The sequence below is a fragment of the Microchirus variegatus genome, assembly GCF_963457635.1.
Source record: "Microchirus variegatus genome assembly, chromosome: 5".
Taxonomy (NCBI): Eukaryota; Metazoa; Chordata; class Actinopteri; order Pleuronectiformes; family Soleidae; genus Microchirus; species Microchirus variegatus.
The window spans coordinates 33,317,902-33,341,797 of NC_139806.1; the positions used below are offsets into that span (position 1 = coordinate 33,317,902).

Here is a 23,896-nt window from a genome sequence, read left to right on the forward strand (position 1 = left end):
GATCCTACTTCTACAACGTCGTCTCGCTGCTTTTCACTGAGAACACTCGTCTTTTTCCATACGAGTCTCCCATGTTCTCTACTGCTGCGTATCTGTATGGTGAAGAAAACAGATGTTTATTACACTCACAGGTGGAGACAGATTGATTTGGTTCTAGTTGAATGTCAAATCTTGTGGAAAAGCAGTTAATGCAGGGAACACAGCTGATAACCACACGTGAAAAACTGCAGCCTTTGTTGCTCTGAAGTGCTTTGATTTCACCGAAAGACAAATTTGTCATTAGCTGGAACCTAATGTCTCAGTCTTAGATAAAAACCGTTGCATACCGTTGGAATTGCAGTGAGGCTCTGTCGTCTCCCAGTTCATGGCCTTTTGGACAGCCTTCTTCCACCGAGCAAAGCGGAACTCGCTCTCTGTTTGTTGTGGAGACAGAAACCAAAGTTCAGGTGACAACAGAGCAACTCTTCATTCACAACATTTTAAAAAAAAGTTGTGAAATAATTGGCCACTAGATGGCGAAAAATAAAACTAAACTGTGTGTTTTCTGTTGGTGTAAATTTGAGTCAATAATGCTGGTGTCTAAATCTATACTAATTTATTTGGGCATCTGTGTGTCTGTGCAAAGAGAAAGCAGTTGTTTACCTGGTTTTACAAAGCACTACTAATGGGAACAAAGATTGTATGAAGTCAGAGGAGGGATTGCTGTTATTAGACGGGAGTAGTTCAGTAATGTTTAGCTAAGCTTTTTCTCTGCAGGTGATGGTCAAGTCACAACTAATGGTGCGACTTTGTAGAAAATTAGCGATGACTCAGGACAAACTGCCCTTGATCTGAAATTTCCCTTGAAGCTATGGTTAAATTTTGCAAAGCTCAACTTGGTCAGCTAGCATCTCCTGACATTTTAATCCCACAAGTGTTGATAATTAATATTCTTACACTGTTATGGTAGTAAAACGTCTTACACAGTCTTGAATTTGAATTGAAGAACCCTGGCTGCACCCAGGTAAGAAACAAGGTTTCCTAACATTTGCGAAAATTACCCTGGAAATGATCCAAAATGACCAAAGTGTCAATTCCACAGGCAAAAACGCTCCTGCTATTCTATTTCTTGATCCCCTATAGCTTCTCCCTTTAGGGATCAGCACAGCGGTTCATTAAAACTGTTGATTTCTTAACCATGCAATTACATGCAATACTGCCGTTTTCAAACTACAGCAAATCCATTTTCAACCTTTTAAGATGCTTGACAATGCCAGGGGAAAAACAAAACATCTTACTCGGTCTTGTTTTCTTACCTTTAAGTTTAATCTGAGGTTCATATTTCTCAGACGTGACAGGTGGCAGGTGACTGGGGCTCAGGCTCCACACATCCACACCCTCTGCTGCCCCTGCTGCCATGGCTGCACCCAGAGCTGTGGTCTCCGCCATGGTGGGTCGTACTGGAGCGGCACACACACACACACACACACGTAGAGAATATATACAGTGGTATGCAAAAGTTTGCACCCCTGTAAATTTTCATGATTTTCCTTTATAAATCATTGGTTGTACGGTGGCCCTGAGGTGCAAAACACAAACGCAAATCACAAAAAACAAAAAACATTAACTCAAAACGGAAACGCAAATCACACAACGCAAACACAGAGAGAGATTCACTCACGTTTCTACGTTAAAGTGTGACGACACTGTGAGGCTCCGAAGTGGGCTTGTTTTTTCTCATTTTCCCATTCGTGTCTATGTGAAATGAATTATGAAAGAATAATTTGAGTTTTTTGCGATTTTTTTGTCGCCAGGGTTACTGGAATAGCTTAGAAAAGTCATAGGCGGCTATTTCCGATCAAACTGCACGTTTTGATATAAGATATGGGGGTTTACTCTAAACTGTGGGAGGAGATGCATGTCAAAATTTTGGGTGGGAGAAGAACACATCCAAGATGGCCGAGATGAAGTTTCATGCCGATCGGTCAATGTATGGCAACGTTACAGCGCATTTCGTGTTTCGTGGCGAGCCATGGAAATTCGCCAAAATTCCGATGCCTGGCGTGGCCACGCCCTTTTGAATCTGTGGAAAATTCTGATAACAATTAATCGAAGAAATGGATGGGTCTAGTACAATTTGTCATGTTTTTCATCTTCCTAGGATAAAAACCCTCAGCTAGCAAGCTCAGTTACGAAACTTGCAAAACGCCAAGATATACGCCAAATCCAAGATGGCCTTGAACTTCCTGTTGATTTGAGATCATGGTGTTAAGAGGATTTTTTGTTCTTTTTCGGGCCGGACAATGTTCCCAAGGAATTTCGCGAAATTCGGAGCAACTAAATTTGGGCCTGCTCTATAGGGGTTTCACCTGTGGGGGGCGCTACTGTGTGGCAATTTTCGTCCGTTTGCACGCACGTTTAGGGGGTCAAATTCGAGTTTCCCAGCAGAGAACAATAATAATAAGAGTGTCGTTGCTCGGTCCCTAGTGTCCTTGCACCTGCATCCTTAGTGCTCGGTCCCTCCTTGCACCTCCATCCTTAGTGCTCGGTCCCTAGTGTCCTCGCACCTGCATCCTTACTGCTCGGTCCCTAGTGTCCTCGCACCCGCATCCTTAGTGCTCGGTCCCTAGTGTCCTCGCACCCGCATCCTTAGTGCTCGGTACCTTGTGTCCTCGCACCCGCATCCTTAGTGCTCGGTCCCTAGTGTCCTCGCACCCGCATCCTTAGTGCTCGGTCCCTAGGGTCCTTGCACCCTGTGTGCGCGAGGTCCCTAATAAGAATCTGAGCAATTTTATCTATTTTTTTTAACTACTAAAAACTAACTATACTAAAACACATTACTTGCTTGACAAAAACACACCAGTGTGTGATGGTCACTTACCCACTGGTATGCCGAGGATGTCGGCCTGCAGCTGCATCAGTAATCTGTTGGAAGTCATGCCTCCATCCACCTGCAGCTGCATCAGAGGGACACCGCTGTCCTGGTTCATGGCATCAAGGATCTGAAAACACACAATGTACAAGTTATGTAAACACAAACTTCATCAGGCAATTCCATTCACACACACAACAAACCCAGCAGGGGATCTGGTGATATTGGTATAACAACATTTACTGAGCAATATGCCTTTAATCTTCCACACGAGGGCTGTGGGGAGCTATCATTTTAGGGATTATTATTATTATCAATTAATTAATGAATTTAGTTTATCAGATTTTTAGTTCAACCTATTCACCTAATACAATGTTTTAACTCTGCTTTCCAATGTCTGCTGATTTATTTTTTTCAGATTTTATTTGTTTTCTAACTGTCTTTGTTATTTTATATGTTTATATATTTATTTTAAGCACATGTCTATAACTCTACCTCTGATGCTTCCTCGTTTGCATACTGGTGACATAGTGTTTCCTCTGCTCCTTTTTTAATGTATGATTGAACTTGGCCTCAACGCCCGAAGTGTATATTTTATACAGTATATGTATATACAAAGTGTGTGTGTGTGTGTGTTCTTGTACTTGCGGCATACTGAGGACCAGTGAGGGTTTTTAACCAACAAAGTGAGGTCATTTTTACGGAGTGAGGACATTTTGGCCGGTCCTCACTTTGTTTTCATTAAAAATAACTTCCCTAGATTGCTATAACATGCTATACGCAATTTGTCCAATTTTTTTTTTCAAATTTTGGACGACATAGTATAGTATGATGTTTCGTCAAATTTTGGACCAACATTTTTTTTGTCAAATTTTGGACCAAATTTTTTTTGTCAAATTTTGGACCAAAATATTTTTTGTCAAATTTTGGACCAAATTTATTTTTGTCAGATTTTGGACCAAATTTTTTTTTGTCAAATTTTGGACCAAATTTTTTTTTGTCAAATTTTGGACCAAAATGTTTTTTGTCAAATTTTGGACAAATGATTTTTTTTTGTCAAATTTTGGACCAATTTTTTTTTTGTCAAATTTCGGACCAACATTTTTTTTGTCAAATTTCGGACCAACATTTTTTTTGTCAAAGATTTGTTAAAATGTTGTTCGACATAGTATAATATGATGTTTTTGTCAAATTTTGGACCAAAAACGTTTGGTCAAACTTTGGACCAAAAACGTTTGGTCAAATTTTGGACGACATAGTATAGTATGATGTTTCGTCAAATTTTGGACCAAAATTTTTTTTGTCAAATTTTGGACCAAATTTTTTTTGTCAAATTTTGAACCAAAATATTTTTTGTCAAATTTTGGACCAATTTTTTTTTGTCAAATTTTGGACCAAAATATTTTTTGTCAAATTTTGGACCAAATTTATTTTTGTCAGATTTTGGACCAAATTTTTTTTTGTCAAATTTTGGACCAAATTTTTTTTTTGTCAAATTTTGGACCAAAATGTTTTTTGTCAAATTTTGGACAAATGATTTTTTTTTGTCAAATTTCGGACCAACATTTTTTTTGTCAAATTTCGGACCAACATTTTTTTTGTCAAATTTCGGACCAACATTTTTTTTGTCAAAGATTTGTTAAAATGTTGTTCGACATAGTATAATATGATGTTTTTGTCAAATTTTGGACCAAAAACGTTTGGTCAAACTTTGGACCAAAAACGTTTGGTCAAATTTTGGACCAAAAACTTTTGGTCAAATTTTGGACCAAAAACGTTTGGTCAAATTTTGGACCAAAATATTTTAGTAAATTTTTTTTTTTTTTTTTGGTCGACATGTTTTTGTAAAATTTTGGACCAAAAAATAAATAAATAAATAAAGTTTTCCAGCCCTTTTTGCTCTGGGGCTCTACCTGCAGACATGTTATGGTACTGCAACCAGTAGTTCTTTATAGATGCCATTCATGAAGTAGATATTTGTGATTGTGTTGATTTATAAAGTGGAAATGCTGGTCCTCACTTTGTCAGCAACCAAGTCCTCAGTATGCAGCAAGTACAAGAATGTGTGTGTGTGTGTGTACACGTCACCATCAAAACATTAACTACTCTGATGAAAATATCATCTCTTTGGCAGGAAAACGATGACATATTTAGCCCTAAAGTGAACAGGTCCATATAGTGAAGTTCATGTTGTTTATGGATCAGGGTGAAAAAAGGAGCTGCTCACCTCTCTGGTCTGAAAACAGACGGCCTCCAGAGCAGCAAAAGCCAAGTGGTTCCTGTTAGTGAACTGAGTGAGGCCACAAATGGTGCTGCAAACACAGACAGAAAATACATCATCAAAATACATCGTTTTTACAAGCTACTGCATTTGTCTGCTAATAAGTATTTTTATGTTTTCACTCTGACTGAGGAAATGAAGAATCTATAGAAAAAACACTTCCTCAATCAGGCAAGTCTCACGTTACAATTAGCTCATAGCCACACAGAAACCGGACAAAACACACACTCTCTTTGTCGTTTTGTCGTTTCAGGGAATGTCTTCATCCATACATTTAAAAACTGAAGCACATACTGTATGCCAAGCCTGTACATGGCACTGCTACAGAAATATGACAAAACTGGAGAAGATGTGGTACATACAAACACTTTTGTTTTAATTATAGTAAGTATACACTCACAGAAACAGGGACAGAATGAAAAAAACCAGGACAACTAAGAGAATAAAAGTATCATAAGGTGAACAGCAAAAACAGCCAATGCAAACTCAACAAAGAGATGGGATTAAGACATCATTGTTTCCCCCAAAGTAGCGTATTGGACCCAAGGGTGACATTTTGAGATTTCCCTACGTTTTCAAAAAAATTTCATTTTCGAGCTCCTAAACAGTTTCCGTGTGGATCAAACGGTAAAATGATTCAAAAACAACCTAGTTCCCCTAGACTCTTTTGTGTGGACAGCATCTCAGACAGAAAAGGGTGAGATAACGGATGACATGTTTAAACTGGAACTTTGTTCTCCCCGTGTGTGCATGGGCTTTCTCCCACAGTCCAAAAACATGCAATATGGGAATTCGGTAATTTGGACACTCTAAATCAGGGGTTCTCAAAGTTTTGATACCTGAGGGCCAATTTAGGAACCCAACATTGGACTGAGGGCCGCCAAAGGAAAAAAACCAGAAATAAATCCCATTTCTAATAATTTTAATGACCAGATTGCAGTTCTAGAGTTTAGCTAAGTATTATAAGCGTTAATATAATGTAATTTAAGCATTAATATAATAACGCTTTATAATTTACTGGGTAATTACCCAGTATTTTGTCCATTGTTCTTACCTTCTAATTACAGGTTAATACCAAGTAACACATTTCTGTTACCATATATTTACTGGGTAAATAGCTAGTAATTGGGGGCTGTAGCTACCTGCTTATTACCAGCTTATAACCCAATAATACACTAAAATTCACCATATAGAAACCAGGTAAATACCCAGTATTTTTGTTTACTTATTGGTCTGTATTCAGTAATGTCCAATAAACATTTAACAAGCTTAGTAGCTCCTGGATTAAAACTATCAACTGTAATTCATTGCGGGCCGCCAGAAATGTTTCTGCGGGCCGCCATTGGCCCCCGGGCCGCACTTTGAGAACCAATGCTCTAAATTGTGGTTGAGTGGGTGATTTTCCCGCGACACTCAAGTGCAGGATAAAGTGGTAGATAATAGATGGATGGATGCTTAAACAGCTGGTGGGCTCACCCTCTGGCACTAGGCTCCCAGTAGGGGGCGTAAAGCCCAGAGAAAGCCGGTACAAAATAACAGCCGTAAGACGTCCCTACTGCTGCGGCCATTTCCTCTGAAATGAGAAGACGAGTTATCAAAAGTAAGTGTTAAAAAAGGAATTCAGATGCTACGGTTACACTCCACAGTTAGCCTGGGTCATGTAATGCTGCATTCCATTTGTAGTAGGAACTCGGAGTTTCCGAGTTCAGGAGTGGGTGTTCAAACACTGGTATATTTACCATTATTAGCACTTCTGTCATATTTGTTTCACAGTAAATCAGTCACAAAAATAGTACCGGTTATTTTTTTTTTATCCGTGGCCATGTTGCTGTTCTGTTTGTGTGCGCCAGATACCGTGAGGAGGTTGTTATCAACAGGTATTGCCAACAATGGCCAATCCGGGATACAATTAGGTTTTGCAAACTTCTCTCTGGAACGCGGTGAACTTGGAGGTGATATCACTCCCAACTCCTACTTCCGAGTTACGACGTAAATGGAATGCTGCAATAAGTACCGATCTCAGCGGAGGACTGCACAATGCCCATGTTGTCCTTCAGCCACCGAACCACTGCACCCGCGATTGCGACTGAACCCTGGGATGACAAAGGAAAGAAACATGGGACCCAGACAACTGGAGAGAGAGAAATCACATACCACAGTCGACCGAACTGTAAAATGGGCGAATAATTAGCCAAGAAAAACATATTCCAACATAGAAGAAACGTTCACACACCTCCAGTGCGTAGCAGGTGGGCTGGTTTTTTCCCAGTTTATATGCAACTGTGGTCAGCAGGCCGTGCTCCGACATGACAGGCTAATGCAAAGAGGAGACAATAACATGATATTTAAATCAACAGAGGACATTATAACATAATGTAATTTGTAATTTAACATATTACTTCAATGCATTATTTTCCGGAGCACAATATCTCACCTTGGTCCCAGTATTTCTGAGCAAAAAGCAACCAGTGCCGTACCTTTAACAGGGAGAGGAAGGAAAGTTAGACAGAAGATCACTGATGAAAAAACATACATACATATATATATATATATATATATATATATATATATGGGTATGAAAAGTTGAAAAGTTTGGGCACTCCTGTAGATTTTCATGATTTTCATTTATAAATCATTGGTTGTTTGTAGAAGACATTTCAGTTAAATATATCATATAGGAGACAAACACAGTGATATTTGAGAAGTTAAATAAAGTTTATATGATATGATATCATTTTTGGAACTCAAAATTGTTTTGGTAACCTCAGTGACCCTTGACCTCCATGTAACAACGCATTATGTAATAACACCGCATTGTGTAATAATGTAATACATTTGCACGCCACTATGTAGTAACTGCTGCATTATGTAATAAAATTTTGGAACACTTTATGTAAAAAATGTTCCCGCATTGTGTAATAAGTTATTACATATTGCGGTTGTTACTACATAATGCGGGTGTAACAATTGATGCATTAATATTTAAGAGGACAGTATGTGAAACTATTGCTCAGCTTACATTGCAACAATCCACCTTTTAACTTCAGTTGGGTTTCTTTTCAATGAATAATGACATTTTGTCAGATTAGTCGTGAGCTCAAGTTTGGAGGAAAGTGCTTCTGATATTTAACCAAATTATAGAATTGTCAACTAAGTCTGTCTTTGCTCACCCAACAGTAGAGAGAAGACATACGGCACCAGGTTACGGTGGCGCATTGGATTCACGTAATAAAAATAAATAAATCTGGTTATCTCGTAATTATGACATAAAGAACTAATTGCGAGATGTCTTTATCTCGTAATTAAGAGATAATTATCTCATAATAACAAGATCTTTATGTCACAATTACGAAATAATTATCTCATAATTGCGAGACCTTATGTCATAATTACTAATAATTAAAAACTATAATTAACTTTCACCTCCGAATATCTGAACGGGTCCAAAGTCCGAAGTAATTTAGCCCAATAAACAGTGATGATCATGCCACCAATCAGCAGACATTATAAATGCGTCATTTTATGTCATGCTATGTTAACGCCAAAGTCCCACTTTTATCTATTCCAAAGCAACACAACATGCCAGCACTACAGTGATAGGCTTCCTGCAGCAGACAGGTAGGTGAGGGAAAAGACTTAGCTTACGTATTTTTGGCCTGGCCTTCTTTGAAGCACATCTGACCAACGAGAGCTGCCGACTGGTCACCAAGACACTGCAAAGCACAAGAGCAACGTGAAAGGGCCACAGTGTGTGGAGTGCACCTAAACACACTTTTGTACTGATATGACAAAGTTCCAGTGTATAAGATCATAGGTCAGGGAAACTTTTTCATTTTTCATTTTTATTCGAGGACAATAAAAAACAAAATCTTTTTTTTATTTTTAAACCAAACATACTTATGGCCATAAACCCTCCTAAATTTTACACACTGAAACTGTTAACATAAAATCAGAAGTCTCAAAAACGACCTAATACCCAACCTAATACAAGTCTTCATGGTGAGAGCAGAATTGCGATCTGCTGGTTCTATTTGTGACTGCAGAAAGCAATTCAGTGTTAGATATTGCTTAATGTCTAGGGTTAAAGTTCAAATAACCAAATTCCAATTCCTTGCTTAACCCTCAATCTTAATCCTCAATCTCAAAAATGCGCGCTCCCTCTAGTGCAAGTGCTGTCCCGATTCTCAGAAAAATTATGTTGAGGGGCAAGTTTAAGGGCTGTATCGCCCTCAATATTGAGATTTTCCGAGACCACCCTTGGGAGAAAGGGCTACCCAGAATGCATTGCGTGTTTTCATCATGACAGCAGTCATTTGAGGCGATGGTTGTTAGCTTGTTTGCTTACATTGTTGATGTCTGTATCGTCTGTTTAACTCCGTGTTAAACTTCACGCAAATCAGACAAAATAAACAGGTTTGTGTGAGAAAGTATTGTTCAAAGATTTAGCAACACATCTAAAGATAATAATTTCCTTCCCCCCCCCCCCGAAATGTTCTTCAGGAGCCGGCACTGCTTACCCCAGAGATTGGAACTCCTGCTAGAGAGCTGGATTTCTGTTTAAAAGACACAAACAGATGTGTTCAGTGAGTACGTTCACATTGTGTTTACATTTAAAGCAAAGAGATGATCACAACTGGGTAACATCAGGCCTCAACATGATAAAACTGGCGGGAATCAGTAAATATGGAAATATATCGGAACTGTACAACTGATTTAGTGTGAAACACATAAAACAGAAGAGCTGTTAATGGTAAAAAATAGCAATGTTTGTGTGGTGGCAGCCATCTTGGAACCCTGAACTTGGGGTGTGTGTGGTTGCTCCGAGTTTGCCAGCTATACCTCATCACATTTCTGGATAGAGTCTAAAACTCTATTCCCACTTAATAATTAAATCAACAAATTTTACCAGCGATATGTTTAATCGGCATTCCTTCCTGAGAATGCGGGACCCAGGTGAACATGCCAAGTTTGTTAGCTTCATTTTTAGCCGTGATACAATTCCTGCACCATTTCCGCCACAACACGAAGATGCACATTCATCGTCCCTCATTTAACATAGCGGTTAGCCATGAATATTTTCATCAAATCTTACTTTTTACAAGATGGGAAAGTGCCCATTATTATTTTATATTTCGTCACACTTTATTTTATTGTGTGTGTGATTGGGAGTCGAACTGCTAATGCATGAATATCTTCAGTCGAAGATAGAGTTGAACTCAAGCTAGCCTGGGCTTAAATCTGTAAATAATAGAAAAAGCCGGTACACAGAAGACAACAATGACAATCACATACATATTTTTTTTGGACTTACAAGATCATTTTGTGCTATGTCAGCTTAAAGAACTGAATATTTCAAAGTTCATGAATTGTAGGAAGATTTGGAATGGAGCTTGACATGCTAACAACTAGCCACAAGCTAGTTGTTAGCATGTCCTGCTGTTGTGAACACGTGTGACCCAGACACTTTCCTGCTGTGTTTGTAATTATGTGAAGGAATCATTTTTCCAATACTCTGAACTGAACTTACCATCCATCCGTATATCTCAGAGGAGCTTCTGACTTCAGGGAGGATTTTCATGGGGACATCAAAGTACCTGGATGCAGTAAAGCAAACAGTCATCAGTTTCCTCACTGAAACCTCCATAACAAACACTGCAATTTACACCATGTTCAACAAATATAATATATTTACTTTCTTTTTAAAGTATATTATACTCCTGTTCTGACATATCTGTCCAATTTAGTGCATTCAACATTTGGTCTGCTTCAGGTTTGAGGAAAAATGTCGATAAGAAAACTTTTGTACCCAGAGTGATGAAACTGTTCAATCTAGTAATGGTGGATCCTAGTGCAAAAGTATCTCGTTTAATGTAAAATACTCAAATCATACATGTTTTGGAAACATTATTTTTAGCGATTGTGGATAATGTTTTTTAGGAGACAATAATTATGTCCACTTCATGGACAACTAGGTTGAGCCTAACCACCAGTGTACTGAGGGTCAACAAAAATATAGTCAAATACAAACCTTACCCAACATCTCAACACAGTTAAAGGTGAAGTAAGTAGTTTATAGTGCCATCTAGAGGAGAGGCTGAAATTTACAACAAAGAACTGCTCCTCTGCTCACCCCCTCCCTTCCCTGAGCGCTACGGTATCCTCAGCTGGTCAAATGTCGTCCTCGTCGTCTTTCTCCGTGTCAGCAGATGAGGTTCGTGAGGCGAGGGAGAGGGCGGAGCTACCGCGACCGTAGCAGACGAAGCGGAGAGAGAGGAGGCGGGACTTCCTGCTACAAGTAAAGAGACGCTTGATTTGTTCTCTCGCGTTTGTCCTTACAGGCTCCGGTAGAAACATGGCGTCTCGCTGCTAACAGTGGCTATGCAACCGCGGCCCGCGACCATGTCATTTTACATGACTTTTTGAAACACTACGAAAATGAAACAAAAACTATTATACAGCGACTAGACAATGCAGGAGCACATAATATGTATAAAAAAGTGGATTTTGGGTTATATAAACCCATAAATACTACACAGTGTCCCTTAGTTAATTAGTTAAGCTCGTTAAAAAAGTATTATCTTTATCTATAATTATATAATAATTAATTATCATGTCATATTGTGTGCTTATGTATTGGAATGTAATGTAATGTAATGCTAACAGCTGGTGAAATCAATCAATCAATCAATCAAGTTTTATTTGTATAGCACTTTACAATAGCCAGACGGTACCCAAAGTGCTTTACATAAAATCAATAAAATAATACATAAAAACATAAAAACAATATGTAAAAACAATACATAAAAACAGAAAGTGCTACTAGTGCTGCAGGGTGTAAGAGGCCTTCTAAAAGTGCATTAAATAGAAAACAGGTAAAATAAGTACACCTGAGAGAAGGACTACCCTAGTCAGAGTTAAAAGCCAATCTAAAAAAGTGTGTCTTCAGCTTCTATTTAAAAAGGTTGAGGTCAGTAGTGGTGAAAGATTTATCATTGTGAAGGAAAGTGTGTGTGAAACAGCATTTATGATATATCAGCGTTGTGTTTACCTGCACAGTTCAGGATCCCACTCCATGGTGTTAATGTTGAAGAGCATGGTGCGGCTGGCGTTAGTCACATCAGTGCAGTGCACGCCTCCATTGCTGCCCCCTGTCAGACACTGAGGAATAACAACAACAGACTTAAGTATATTTCATACACTGTGTATAAAAGAGATGCATGTTTTTTTTTTAATTGAATCTCACCCAGATGAGCCATGAGTCGACGGTGCCAAACATGGCCCGTTCGCTCTCCACCGCCTGTCTCACTGCGTCCACGTTGTCAAGAAGCCAACGCAGCTTCACTGCACTGAAGTAGGTGCTGATGGGAAGGCCTGTTTTGTGCTGGACAGACAAACACAACACAGACGTACAGTAGATTTGAGTGACCTCAGAAATTGAAATGACAGTAATAATTCCAAGACCTGGCCAATAACATAGCTGAAAATTCACGTATAAACTGCAGCATGAATCAAAGCAAATAAAGGAACTTCTTCGTTTCATCATGTCCGACCTTGAGGTGGTTCTTGTTTTGGCTTGGAGCTTTGTCGATGAGACTCTCCACTGTTGACTGTGTGCGTAGGTCCAACCAAACTACACAAACACAGTAGAGAACAGAGACACATACAGTGAGAATTGTTTAAAAAAAACAAACAAACATGTCTAGTGTGCAAAGGCCGAAAGCAGGGGTCTCAAACTCAAATGACCTGGGGCCACTGAGTGTGGAGTTTGATCAGTAAGGGGTTGGTGAGGTAAAAAAAAAGGCTAACTTTTTGAGAAAAAGAAATGGAAATAATAATATTTCTGATGATATTTCACATAATTTTACATTAAAAGTGATTGTTTTGATATGGAATTTAAAAAAAGTTGACAATATAAACATATTTATGACATAGTAAACATAGTAACATAACATAGTAATAAAAAACATACAGCTAATGCAACTAATGATTATTTTCGTAATGGATTAATCTGTCGAATATTTCCTCGAATAATCATTTGGTCCATAAAGTGTCAGAAAAAGTTAAGAAACGTTGATCAGTTTGTCAAACCTGGAAATGACGATGTTCTCGAACGTCTTGTTTTGTCCACAAACCAAAATTATTCATTTCTAATGATTTCTTTGTTATGTGGAAACAAAAAAAAAATTCACATTTAAGAAGATAAAACAATCAGAAATCTTGTTTTAATCATGAAAAAACTTTAAAACGATTAATTGATTATCAAAATAGTTTAAGGATTAATTTAGTCATTGATTAATCAATTAATCGATTCATTGTTTCAGCTCTAAACTCATTATAAGTTGATATTAATTGGCGGGCCACATTCAATTGATTTGGGGGCCGCATGTGGCCCCCGGGCTGCTAGTTTGAGACCCCTGGCCTAAAGTCTCATGTGTCCAATGATACAGTTTGTTTCTGGGTATGTGTGACAAAGAGAGCCAATTGAGTTAGAAAGGAATTGAATGAAATAGTAGCACTTTTTTATTTAAACCACATTTAACCAAAATAAAATGAAAAAATTTAACCCTACACAGACAGTTACTTAACTCTGATTTTGTCCAAACGACAACCACAAGTTCAGTTTATAGTGATATAAAGCAAAAGAAGCAGGGCAATCCTTGAAAGTGTTTTTTTGGTGCTCAAATTCCAGGGATTTTACCTCTGTAGGTCATGGCCTACAGCCTAAAGGTGACCTTACTGCCAGGTATCAACATTCAGAATTTGATTCAGTGCAGCCCAACGATTCACAAGCTGATCTGAAGAGGTCAACAACCTCCATTTTCATCATAGCAAACTGATAACTGTTCATTCAGATGTATGATACACCCACCGATGGCATTGTAGAGTGGCTCTCCAGTCTCTCTGTCCCACACCAGAGTGGTCTCTCTCTGATTGGTCACGCCCACAGCTGAGAAAACAACAACAATGACAATCATGTTAAATTAATGAACACTTGGTTAGCAGTTAGGTGTTGAAGCCTTGGTGTCATTGGCCCCTTTCAGACCTGGTTTTAACATCCGTCCTAAGTGATCCAGTCACATTCAGACATGCAGTACTTGCCAGGCACGGCATTATGGGTGAGCCTGACGGGCCTAGGACCACCCACAGCTCAACAGGCCCACCCAAAACTTTTCTTAAAAAAAAAAAAAAAGTTCAATAATATATTTTAATTTTGTCAAGAATAATAAAAAATCGGAAAAATAATCACATAATATGTGCTAAAATAGTCGAAATATGAAAGAAATGTGTAGCAACTCATTATGTAATAATAGCTCATTGTGTAATACATTTCTATTGCTACAATAAATTCAGGAAACAATAACGTCATTACATGACTACATTAAAAACACATTTAAGATAGTTGTTATCAGATAAGTAAGTCAACACTCTTCCCTTCTATACAGCCTGATGAAGACCTTAGCGTCAAAATGTTGCCGTTTTTTATAGTTGGTCTTTAATGCCAATTTATTACACTTTTAAACATTTTCCTTCTATTTACAGTACTGTGCAGAAGCCACCATTAGATTGGTTGTTTTAGCAATGCTATAACGACAATAGAGGATAAGTATTTCTATTTCACTTTACTGGAACACATCCAGAAAAAAAACATCCTCTACAGGTGTCAAGTATTTAGTGTGATCTGCCCTTACACTTGAACAATAACACAGTTATTACTGGAGTAGCCTGTCAGGACACACAAGTAAAAATGATCACACAGATCAGGGGCTGAACAGGTGAATAGGATTTAGAAAAAAAAACAACCTTTATTTCTTCCAATATATGTCGGGTTATATGGAACCATCCAGAGGATTCGTGTCGAATTACAATCCATGCATTAAACCACCTGGCATTTGGCTGAAGGGCTGCCTGATCTTGAATGCAAGGCCACTATCGTGTCCAGCTGCTTTATATAACCTGCTAATATTTATACAGCAGTCTCAATATTTCGACATTCAACCAAAGATATGTGTTCTTTAAGTATAGTCTCACAAGTTCCAAAATAAAGTGAATGTTGAATGTTATGCTGCTTGTATCATGTGTTTAATGCAAGTGGAAGGGAAATATTTAAAAGCACTTAAACACAGCAACATTTTAACTCTAAGGTCTTCATCCGGCTGTATAGAAGGGAAGAGTGTTGACTTACTTATTTGGAAAGAACCGTCTTAAATGAGTTTTTTTTTAATGTGGAGGTTATAGTTTCCCCCTACCGGGAGCTGCCACCTTAACGTGGTGGAGGGGTTTGCGTGTCCCAATGATCCTCGGAGCTCAGCTGTCGGGGGGGCTTTTGCCTCAGTAATGTGGACACTGGACACGTGTATGTGATCGGATCCGTCGAGATGGATGTTAACACCAGATCTGAACAGGGTCACTGAGCATATAGGAAGTGCATCACCTTTAATGTTTGAAATGTCAATGTTGAGTTGGCGCAGTTTCTCACAAGTCCTCTCGATACACTCGTAGACAGACTGCATTATCTCCTTGGGGTCTTCTTCCACCCAGCTGATTCAAACACAAACGGGCAATGTAAACATGTGTACATGACCGTAAATGTACAGACTGTACAAAATGTGTTGCATTTGATGCTTGCGGTTCCAGTTTTATAGAGTTTGTGCAAGATTAAAGTCTTTCAGATTTAGCTAAGGTTAAGTGATGTCACCCCTATATGTTCGCCGTGTTCCAGTTGAGAAATCGACGCTATATGTGTCTTGGGTTAGCAATTGTTAAAAATTAAACAGTACTATGTGTGTGACAGATTTACTGCTAAACAGAAATAAGATTAATGGTAAGTGTTTTTATTGTGGCAGCCAATAAAAACCTGAATATCTGCTATTTATCACCAGAGTCCCTGGTTCAAATCCTGATTTGACTGGAACCTTTCAGCTTTTTTTTTTTGGCTTCACCTTACTTCTAACCCCAGTATCAATTTAAACTGGCTCAAAGTACTGTGTAATATGGATACATGGATGTTGAATGGATGCTAATTGCACTGCTATAAGTGTTTCTGACAAGGGCAACAGGATGTAGAACAAAATATTTCGCTTGCGGTACTTTTTACTATGCGAGTTAGTGCTAAGCAGTAAATTTAATTGATCCACAAAGTAAAAATGACTGCGCACCAATCAAAACACATTTTTTTTAGTGCAATTACATACAAAACATGGACCTTGCACTCTTTTATCTTGCATATGACACTCAAACAGGTCAGACATTTATCTAAAAAAGTTAAACAATAACTTAACTAGTAAAGCACTAAATAGGATCTGCATTGTGATCTGCAAACTTCTTAATTTATTGTAAAACTGTTGCATGTAATCACGAAGGGGAACAAACTCACCCCTCCTTTGGGAAACTCTGCTTGATTTCCACGTTATGTTGACTGATCAGTTTGGTTGTTTTTGCATTGAACACCTATGGAGAAACAAAAGTAGGTCAGAGGTGTAAGATTAGATGTAGGCAGATGATTCCCGCACAAAGAAGACGCTCATGCTCATACAATATCATGTGACACTCACGTACAGCAACACATTGTGTTGTCACAAATTTAGTACCGGTGTGATTTCTGCAAAACAAACCACATTAGGGCAAGCGATCTGATGGAGAGCTCATCCACTACACATCCACCTTCACCTGCAACAATGCAACTATAGGACTTTACTGCCAATCACAGTCAACTGAGCTTTATCATCTAATACCATCAGTGATAGATGAGTTTTGTCTGTTTCAGTTGATCTAATTTTACCTTGGTGCAATGATCAAGTCCAATTAGGGGTGGGGCTAGAGAGCTATAAGAAGCACCTGTGTTATTGTGGGGGAGAGGGACTGCGGCAGTTGCTGTGAAGGTATGTTGACATTGGTTCACTCACCCCTTCTTTAAGCAAAACAACTGTTTAATTAAAGGTAAAGGTAATACATGATGAAAAAAAAATGGTCACATCTACAAAAGTACAATATGGAGGATATTGACTAAATAAAGATCACAAACATAAAATACACTACACAGTGTACATTAAATAACCAGGATACATACAGTATAAGCTTAATATTTACAGTGTCAACAGGATTGTACTTGAAGTGACAGTTATATTGCACATAGAGTGAGTAACCTGTTACATGTGGTTTACTTAGAGCTTGTTTTGTGTGTGTGTGTGTGTGTGTGTGTGTGTGAGACACCACATTTAGTTACTCACCAGAAACCTTGTCGAGCTCGTGCCCTGGTCAATCGCAGCCACAAGCGAGTCCATCCTTGTTCGTGTTGTGTTTTCTTCAGCTCCTCTGACTGTTGTTTCTAACTATAAGAATAATAATAATACTTATTATTATTATTAGCTATTATTTACTTCTTTGTTCTTTTACACCAGCAGCCGCTCCTTCTGTGTGGCAAAGAACCTGCTGTGACTGTGACAGTAGACTGGACAGTAAATCAACACCACACTTTCTGAGACAGTGTAGAACAGACTCACCATGTGACACAAGCACCGGTGTATGCACGACCTGTGATTTGCTGGTCCTCAGAAGGCGTTGCCCTTGTCTGTCCAATCATTTTTGGGGGCGTGTTCTTTTCTCGTGGAAAATAAAGTATATGTGGTATAATGGAAGGAAATAAATAAAAAAACAAATCAAATATGCATTGATGTTGACAACAGTGGCGGCAGGGCTCCAGTTCAACATACTTCCCAGAAAAAAAGGAGAATAATGTCAACAACGCTGTGAAAATTGACTGAAAACCACAGTATATATATTCATAAAATATGAATATAAAAATGGATACACCCGAGTTGTGTAGGTGGAGAGGCAGACTGTCAAAAACACTACCTGACAGCTATAAAAAGCACACTGTGTGAAACTTTGACCTGTGATGAGGTACTTTGAATTGCACTAAGGAACTGTGAACAGTGTGGAAGGACTGCTGATATTGAACAGGTGGGACTGGGGAGACGAGAAAGCGGTCTCCCCAGTCTGTCTGTCTGTCTGTCTGACTGACTGTCTGTCTGACTGTCTGTCTGTACACTGTCGGTACACCCTGGACAGTTCGCCAGTCCATCACAGGGCCACATATATAGAGACAAACAACCATTCAGTCTCACTCTCACACATACGGGGAGAACATGCAAACTCAGAAAGGCCCTTGTTCCAACCGGGGCAAGAACCAGAGTCTTCTTGCTGCAAAGGCAAGAGTGCTACTTACTGGGTTTTAATTGAATTTAATTGAATAATTTTATTTCCCTTTAAATTGGATTTGCTTATGTAAAAGAATAGTTACATACCATTGTCTAAGGCTGAACTTAAACTGCCCTAGCTTACTATCCTCTTTACTACAGGAATTTTTTTAATACATTTTATTTAACCAGGAAAAACCTGACTTAGACCAAATGGCCAAGACAGGCAACAGTATGGTTTTAGACAGGATAGCATGCAGAATACAAAATAAAAGAAATTCATTGTATGTATTTGTATATTAGTCACCTCATGGTGGTTTGAGGAAGGACTTTACTCGAGTAAATGTTGTCCAAGGTTGGTCCCTTTGGGTGATGTTCCCATTTATTGCAACAACAAAAAAAAGGTTATTAACAAACACAAGAAATTCTCATGTAGGTGATGTGGATTGTAGCAACTATTTACACCTAATCTCAGGCACCTGTGCAGCTGCTGTCAAACAAAACAAAAGAAAAAGTATACTGCGCCCTTGTGGTCAAAGTAAAACTTGCACAAGACACTAACTAAAAAAGTGGCTCCTACACTAGGATATACAAAACTTACACATAATAGATTCACATTTACATAAGAGGAATAAGCTACATAGAAGTTGTCTATAGGTACAGTGATGAGGGTGAGAGTGATCCAAGTGCAGATTTAGAGGGGGGAGGGTATAATATTCTTTATAATAGAATATGTATTATAATATATAATGCTTTTATAATATAATATAAAAGCACATAATTAGAAATTTCAATGTTTTTTCCGGAATCATTTCCGACACGCTGTACACTGCCCGGTGTGATGCTGCCCTCCTCCATAGTTCAAGACTCACTTCTGCTCTGTCGACACAGTCTCTGACGTCACGGAGCTTCTGTCACGGCACCCGACGACACGTGTGACGATACTTTGGTGCTGACAGACCCGTGTTGTTGACAGACCCGTGCCGTGCCTCAGCGACGCGACGTGACGTTTTTCAGCTGCAGATGTGTGGGAAGTGGAGTCGACGACATGGTCGTCAAGTCCTCGCTCTGAGGAACTGCGCTGCTCGCCGAGCTGCTAACGGCGGCTAGCAGCGTAGATGGAGGACGGTCTGTTCGAGAACACGGAGGCGGAGCGCGAAGACACAGAGGCACGTTCGGAGCACAAGACGCTGCTCGATGCCGCGGTGACGCCTGAAGTCAGGCCGCAGACTGCAGGTCAGTCCCTGCTCACACTGGAGCCGGAAAGCTAGCTAGCTAGCTAGCTAGCTAACCCGCTACGGGGGTCGTACCTATGTTTTATGTGCCATGTTTTATTTATTGTACTGTTAAGCACTTTGTACCAGCTTTAGCTGCCTAAAGCGCTCTATAAATAAAGTTGAGTTGAGTTGAGTTGAGTACCTATGTTCCCCGGGTCCTATGTTCCCCGTTTTTCCCAAAAAAGGTCCACTTTGTATGTGACAGGGGAACATATGACCCTTTTTTTTTGAAAAAGGGTAGGGTTAGGATTAGGGTTAGAGAAAGGGTCATATGTTCCCCGGTAACATGCAAAGCGGGGAACATAGATACGGTCCCCCCGCTACGCCTGCGGTCCCCCCGCCGGTCCCCCCGCCGGTCCCCCCGCTACGCCTGCGGTCCCCCCGCTACGCCTGCGGTCCCCCCGCTACGCCTGCGGTCCCCCCGCTACGCCTGCGGTCCCCCCGCTACGCCTGCGGTCCCCCCGCTACGCCTGCGGTCCCCCCGCTACGCCTGCGGTCCCTTTTGTTATGATACGTCAACGTCTCCGCCATATTGGTCCGGGCAAGACCACAGCGTAAATATTGATTGATTGATGGGCTGCTCATTGTGATCGGTGTGATCAAATCAAATGGTTTCAATCAATCAATCAATCAATCAATCACATTTTATTTGTATAGACAACAGTTTAGAAAACATAGTTTGCCTCACGGGACTTCACAGGGTTGGTAACATCCTCTGTCCTTAGACCGTCGACCAGGGTAAGGAAAAACTACCAGGGAAAAAAACCCTTATAACAGGGAAAAAAGGTAGAAACCTTAGGGAGAACCACAGGTGAGTGATCCACTCCCTGGACGGACAGACGTGCAGTAGATGTTACCCAAAACATACAATACACAATGACAAAGAATAAAAAGTATACACTTATACTTCAGATGCACTTATACATCTGAATAAATACTAGAACCTCATCTGCTGACACGGAGAAAGACGACGAGGACGACATTTGACTGGCTGAGGATACCGTAGCGCTCAGGGAAGGGAGGGGGTGAGCAGAGGAGCAGTTCTTTGTTGTTGTAAATTTCAGCCTCTCCTCAAGATGTCACTGTAAACTACTTACTTCACCTTTAAAGTCTCTCTACTCTCTCCTACAGACGGCCATCAGCTGTTGGTTATTAAAGAAGAGGTTCCGCCTGAGCCACAGTGGTCGTCCAGTGTGGACCAGGAGAAGCCAGGGTGCCCCCACATTAAAGAGGAAGAGGAGGAAGTGTGGATCAAGCAGGAAGAGGCTGATATCATTGCAGTCACTGTGAAGTGTGAAGATGGAGAGGAGTCTGAGTCGTCAGAGCATCATCAGAGTCACACTGCAGAGAACAGAGAGAAGTTTGTAGGACCAGAACCAGCAGAAAACTCAGGTCTAGATGGATTTTTAGAACCAGAAGCTGAGGTCAGAGCCGAAGACTCTTCTGAGACTGAAGACAGCGAGGATGATTGGAAGGAGACCAGTGAACCACGAAGCTTAAAGACAGTAACAAATAAAACCGTTTTCAGTGATATGACAGTTAACACTGATTGGAAACTTAGCTGTTCTGAATGTGGTAAAAGATTTGCCTATCAGTCACTTCTGCTGAGACATCACAACACTCATTTTGGAGCGAAACCATTCAGTTGCTCTGAGTGTGGTAAAAGATTTACTGAAAAGAGCAGTCTAAGGAAACATGAAAAAATTCACACAGGAGATAAACAATTCAACTGCTCGGAGTGTGGTAAAGGATTTGTCCAAAAGGGCAATCTGATGAAACATGAGAAAATCCATACAGGAGAGAAACCATACAGTTGCTCTGAGTGCGGTAAAAGATTTATCCAAAAGGGAAATCTGAGGTCCCATGAAAAAATGCATGCAGGAGAGAAACCATTTAGTTGCTCTGAGTGTGGCAAAAGATTTGCCCATAAATCATTTCTGCTCAGACACGTGAACACTCATTTTGGAACAAAACCATTTAGTTGCCCCGAGTGCGGTAAAAGATTTTCTCACAAGAGCAGTCTGAAGAAACACGAGAAGATTCACTCGGGAGAGAAGCCGTTCAGTTGCACCGAGTGTGGCAAAACATTCATTGAAAAGAGCAACCTAAGAAAACACGAAAAGGTTCATACAGGAGAGAAACCGTTCAGTTGCTCCAAGTGCGAGAAAAGATTTAGCCACGAGTGTTACCTGAGGTCACATGAAAATAATCATTCGGGAGAGAAACGGTTTTGTTGTTCCGAGTGTGGCAAGAAATTCTTCCAAATTAAGCATTTGCGGTTGCATGAGAAAATTCATAAAGGAGGGAAAGCATTTAGTTGCTCTGAGTGTGATAAAACATTCACTCAGAAGAGCAGTCTGGGGTCCCATGAGAAAATCCATACAGGGGAAAAACCATTTAGTTGCTCCAAGTGTGACAAAAGTTTTATAGAAAATAGAAAACTAAGGAAACATTATGAGAGAATTCATGCAGCAGATAAACAGTTTCTTGGCTCTGAGTGTGGGAAAAGGATCAAAGAGAGCAAATCGACAAAAGATGAGAAAAATCGTGTCGGAGAGAAACCATTCGGTTGCACCGAGTGTGGTAAAAGATTTAAAGAAAGGAGCAATCTGAGGAAACATGAAACAATTCATACAGGAGAGAAACCATTTAGTTGCTCAGTTTGTGCACGAGGATTTCTCAAAAAAAGCAATCTGACGTCACATGAAAAAACTCATACAGGAGAGAAACCATTTAGTTGCTCAGTTTGTGGTAAAAGGTTTACTGAGAGAAAAACTCTCACAATACACATGTCGGTCCACACGGGGGAAAATCTGTTCAGCTGCAGAGTGTGCAACAAAGGATTTACATGGCATTGTCAGCTGAGAAAACATAAATGTGCAGGGGACGCCTCGGAGCGTGATCAGAGTCAGATTGAGAGGACAGACCAGGACCAGTTGGGAACAACTCGGGATCAGATTCCTCTTTTCCACCAAAGTGAACATGGTGCTAATGCTGGAGTGGTGCTAGTGGTTTTTCAGAACTGGTTCAATGTTGGTACTGTTTAATAACACGCCATGTTATCACGGCGTAACATCAGTGTAACCCAGACTCCTTTCTGCCAGGTACTTTTTGTACATTCATTTTACCCTTGTGTTTTTGAGTAAATCGTTGGGCAATGGGGAATGACTGTGAACTCTGTGGATCTGCTGTGAATGGAGGTCTTGTGGGAAAATTAAAATTTTTTTAGAGCATCAGTAAACATTTTCCAGACGAGTTAATTGCTATTTACATTACTTCAAGAGCACAGAATGTCAATTTTGTAAATTTTGGATTTATTTATTTATTTGAAAATGACTGGAATACTCTGCCAATTACCAGCACAATGTCAACAGTGGCAGTGTTACACAGATGAATGTTTACAGAGCAGGTAGGGACACGGCTGGAAATGAGCGGTGGCTTTCTAAGTGTAACCCGGTTTCCCAATGAGCAGTTTGAATTGTTGTAGTTGAGTCCAAGTCCTTAGTGTTACTAGTTTGAGTCATCAAGGTTGCGGTACATTTAAAACCTGACATACAAATAAAAAAATGTTGACACATATTGATTTATTCGCCAACTGTTTTTGTACTGTATGTTACGGAAGCGTATTGCATTCACTTGAAAAAAAAAAAAATCCAGTTTTTCTCAGTAATTAATTTTCGGTTTGATTTTTTGAATAATCTTTTTTCTGTTTTTCTGAGTAATATTTTTTTCCCCTGTTTTTCTGTCTAATTATTTTCCTGTTTTTCGGAGTAATTTTTTTCTGTTTTTCGGAGTAATTTTTTTTCTGTTTTTCGGAGTAATTTTTTTTCTGTTTTTCGGAGTAATTTTTTTTTCTGTTTTTCGTGTAAAAATTTTTCTAGCTTACCTGACAACTGAAATCATGCCTATAAACACGTTTGTCATAAACACCTTACCTGCTACATTGAGCGATAGGCTTACGATAGAAGGATACAGTCCAAAACATAACTAACTAGAGTATCATAGCCTGTGTGTAACTAATTACACGCCTTACCTTAATTGACCCGCTACGGTAGATCATTTATGAGGCATGTATGTGCGGGAAGGAGTCACCATATGTGTATGCATGGATGTATATCCATGGGTGTATGGGAGTCACATGCAGGTTGAAGGTTCTCGCGAGAGTTCTCGATAATTCAGAAAAAAAATTACTCTGAAAAACAGGGAAAAAAGATTTGCACGAAAAACAGAAAAAAAAAAATACTCAGAAAAACAGAAAAAAAATTACTCTGAAAAACAGAAAAAAAATTAG

General features: G+C 39.5%; 2 protein-coding genes across 2 annotated transcripts; one reads left to right on the forward strand and one right to left on the reverse strand.

Annotated features, from left to right (window-relative positions):
- Positions 1 to 78: 78 nt before the first annotated feature.
- Positions 79 to 17,413, reverse strand: LOC310927440 (glycerol kinase-like; the record flags this gene model as incomplete). Its single annotated transcript, XM_083889735.1, has 19 exons — positions 79 to 92; positions 327 to 413; positions 1,296 to 1,439; positions 2,861 to 2,981; positions 5,079 to 5,163; positions 6,609 to 6,705; positions 7,147 to 7,225; positions 7,366 to 7,446; positions 7,567 to 7,609; positions 8,778 to 8,845; positions 9,650 to 9,685; positions 10,660 to 10,726; positions 12,181 to 12,290; positions 12,376 to 12,513; positions 12,683 to 12,762; positions 14,002 to 14,079; positions 15,565 to 15,671; positions 16,507 to 16,580; positions 17,360 to 17,413. 19 exons carry the CDS (start codon positions 17,411 to 17,413, stop codon positions 79 to 81), a joined length of 1,563 nt encoding a protein of 520 aa, XP_083745861.1.
- Positions 17,414 to 19,237: 1,824 nt separating this feature from the next.
- On the forward strand, positions 19,238 to 23,148 carry LOC310927633 (uncharacterized protein). The gene is made up of 2 exons (XM_083889985.1): positions 19,238 to 19,564; positions 20,737 to 23,148. Exons 1-2 carry the CDS (start codon positions 19,447 to 19,449, stop codon positions 22,650 to 22,652), a joined length of 2,034 nt encoding a protein of 677 aa, XP_083746111.1. The 5' UTR covers positions 19,238 to 19,446; the 3' UTR covers positions 22,653 to 23,148.
- Positions 23,149 to 23,896: the final 748 nt, after the last annotated feature.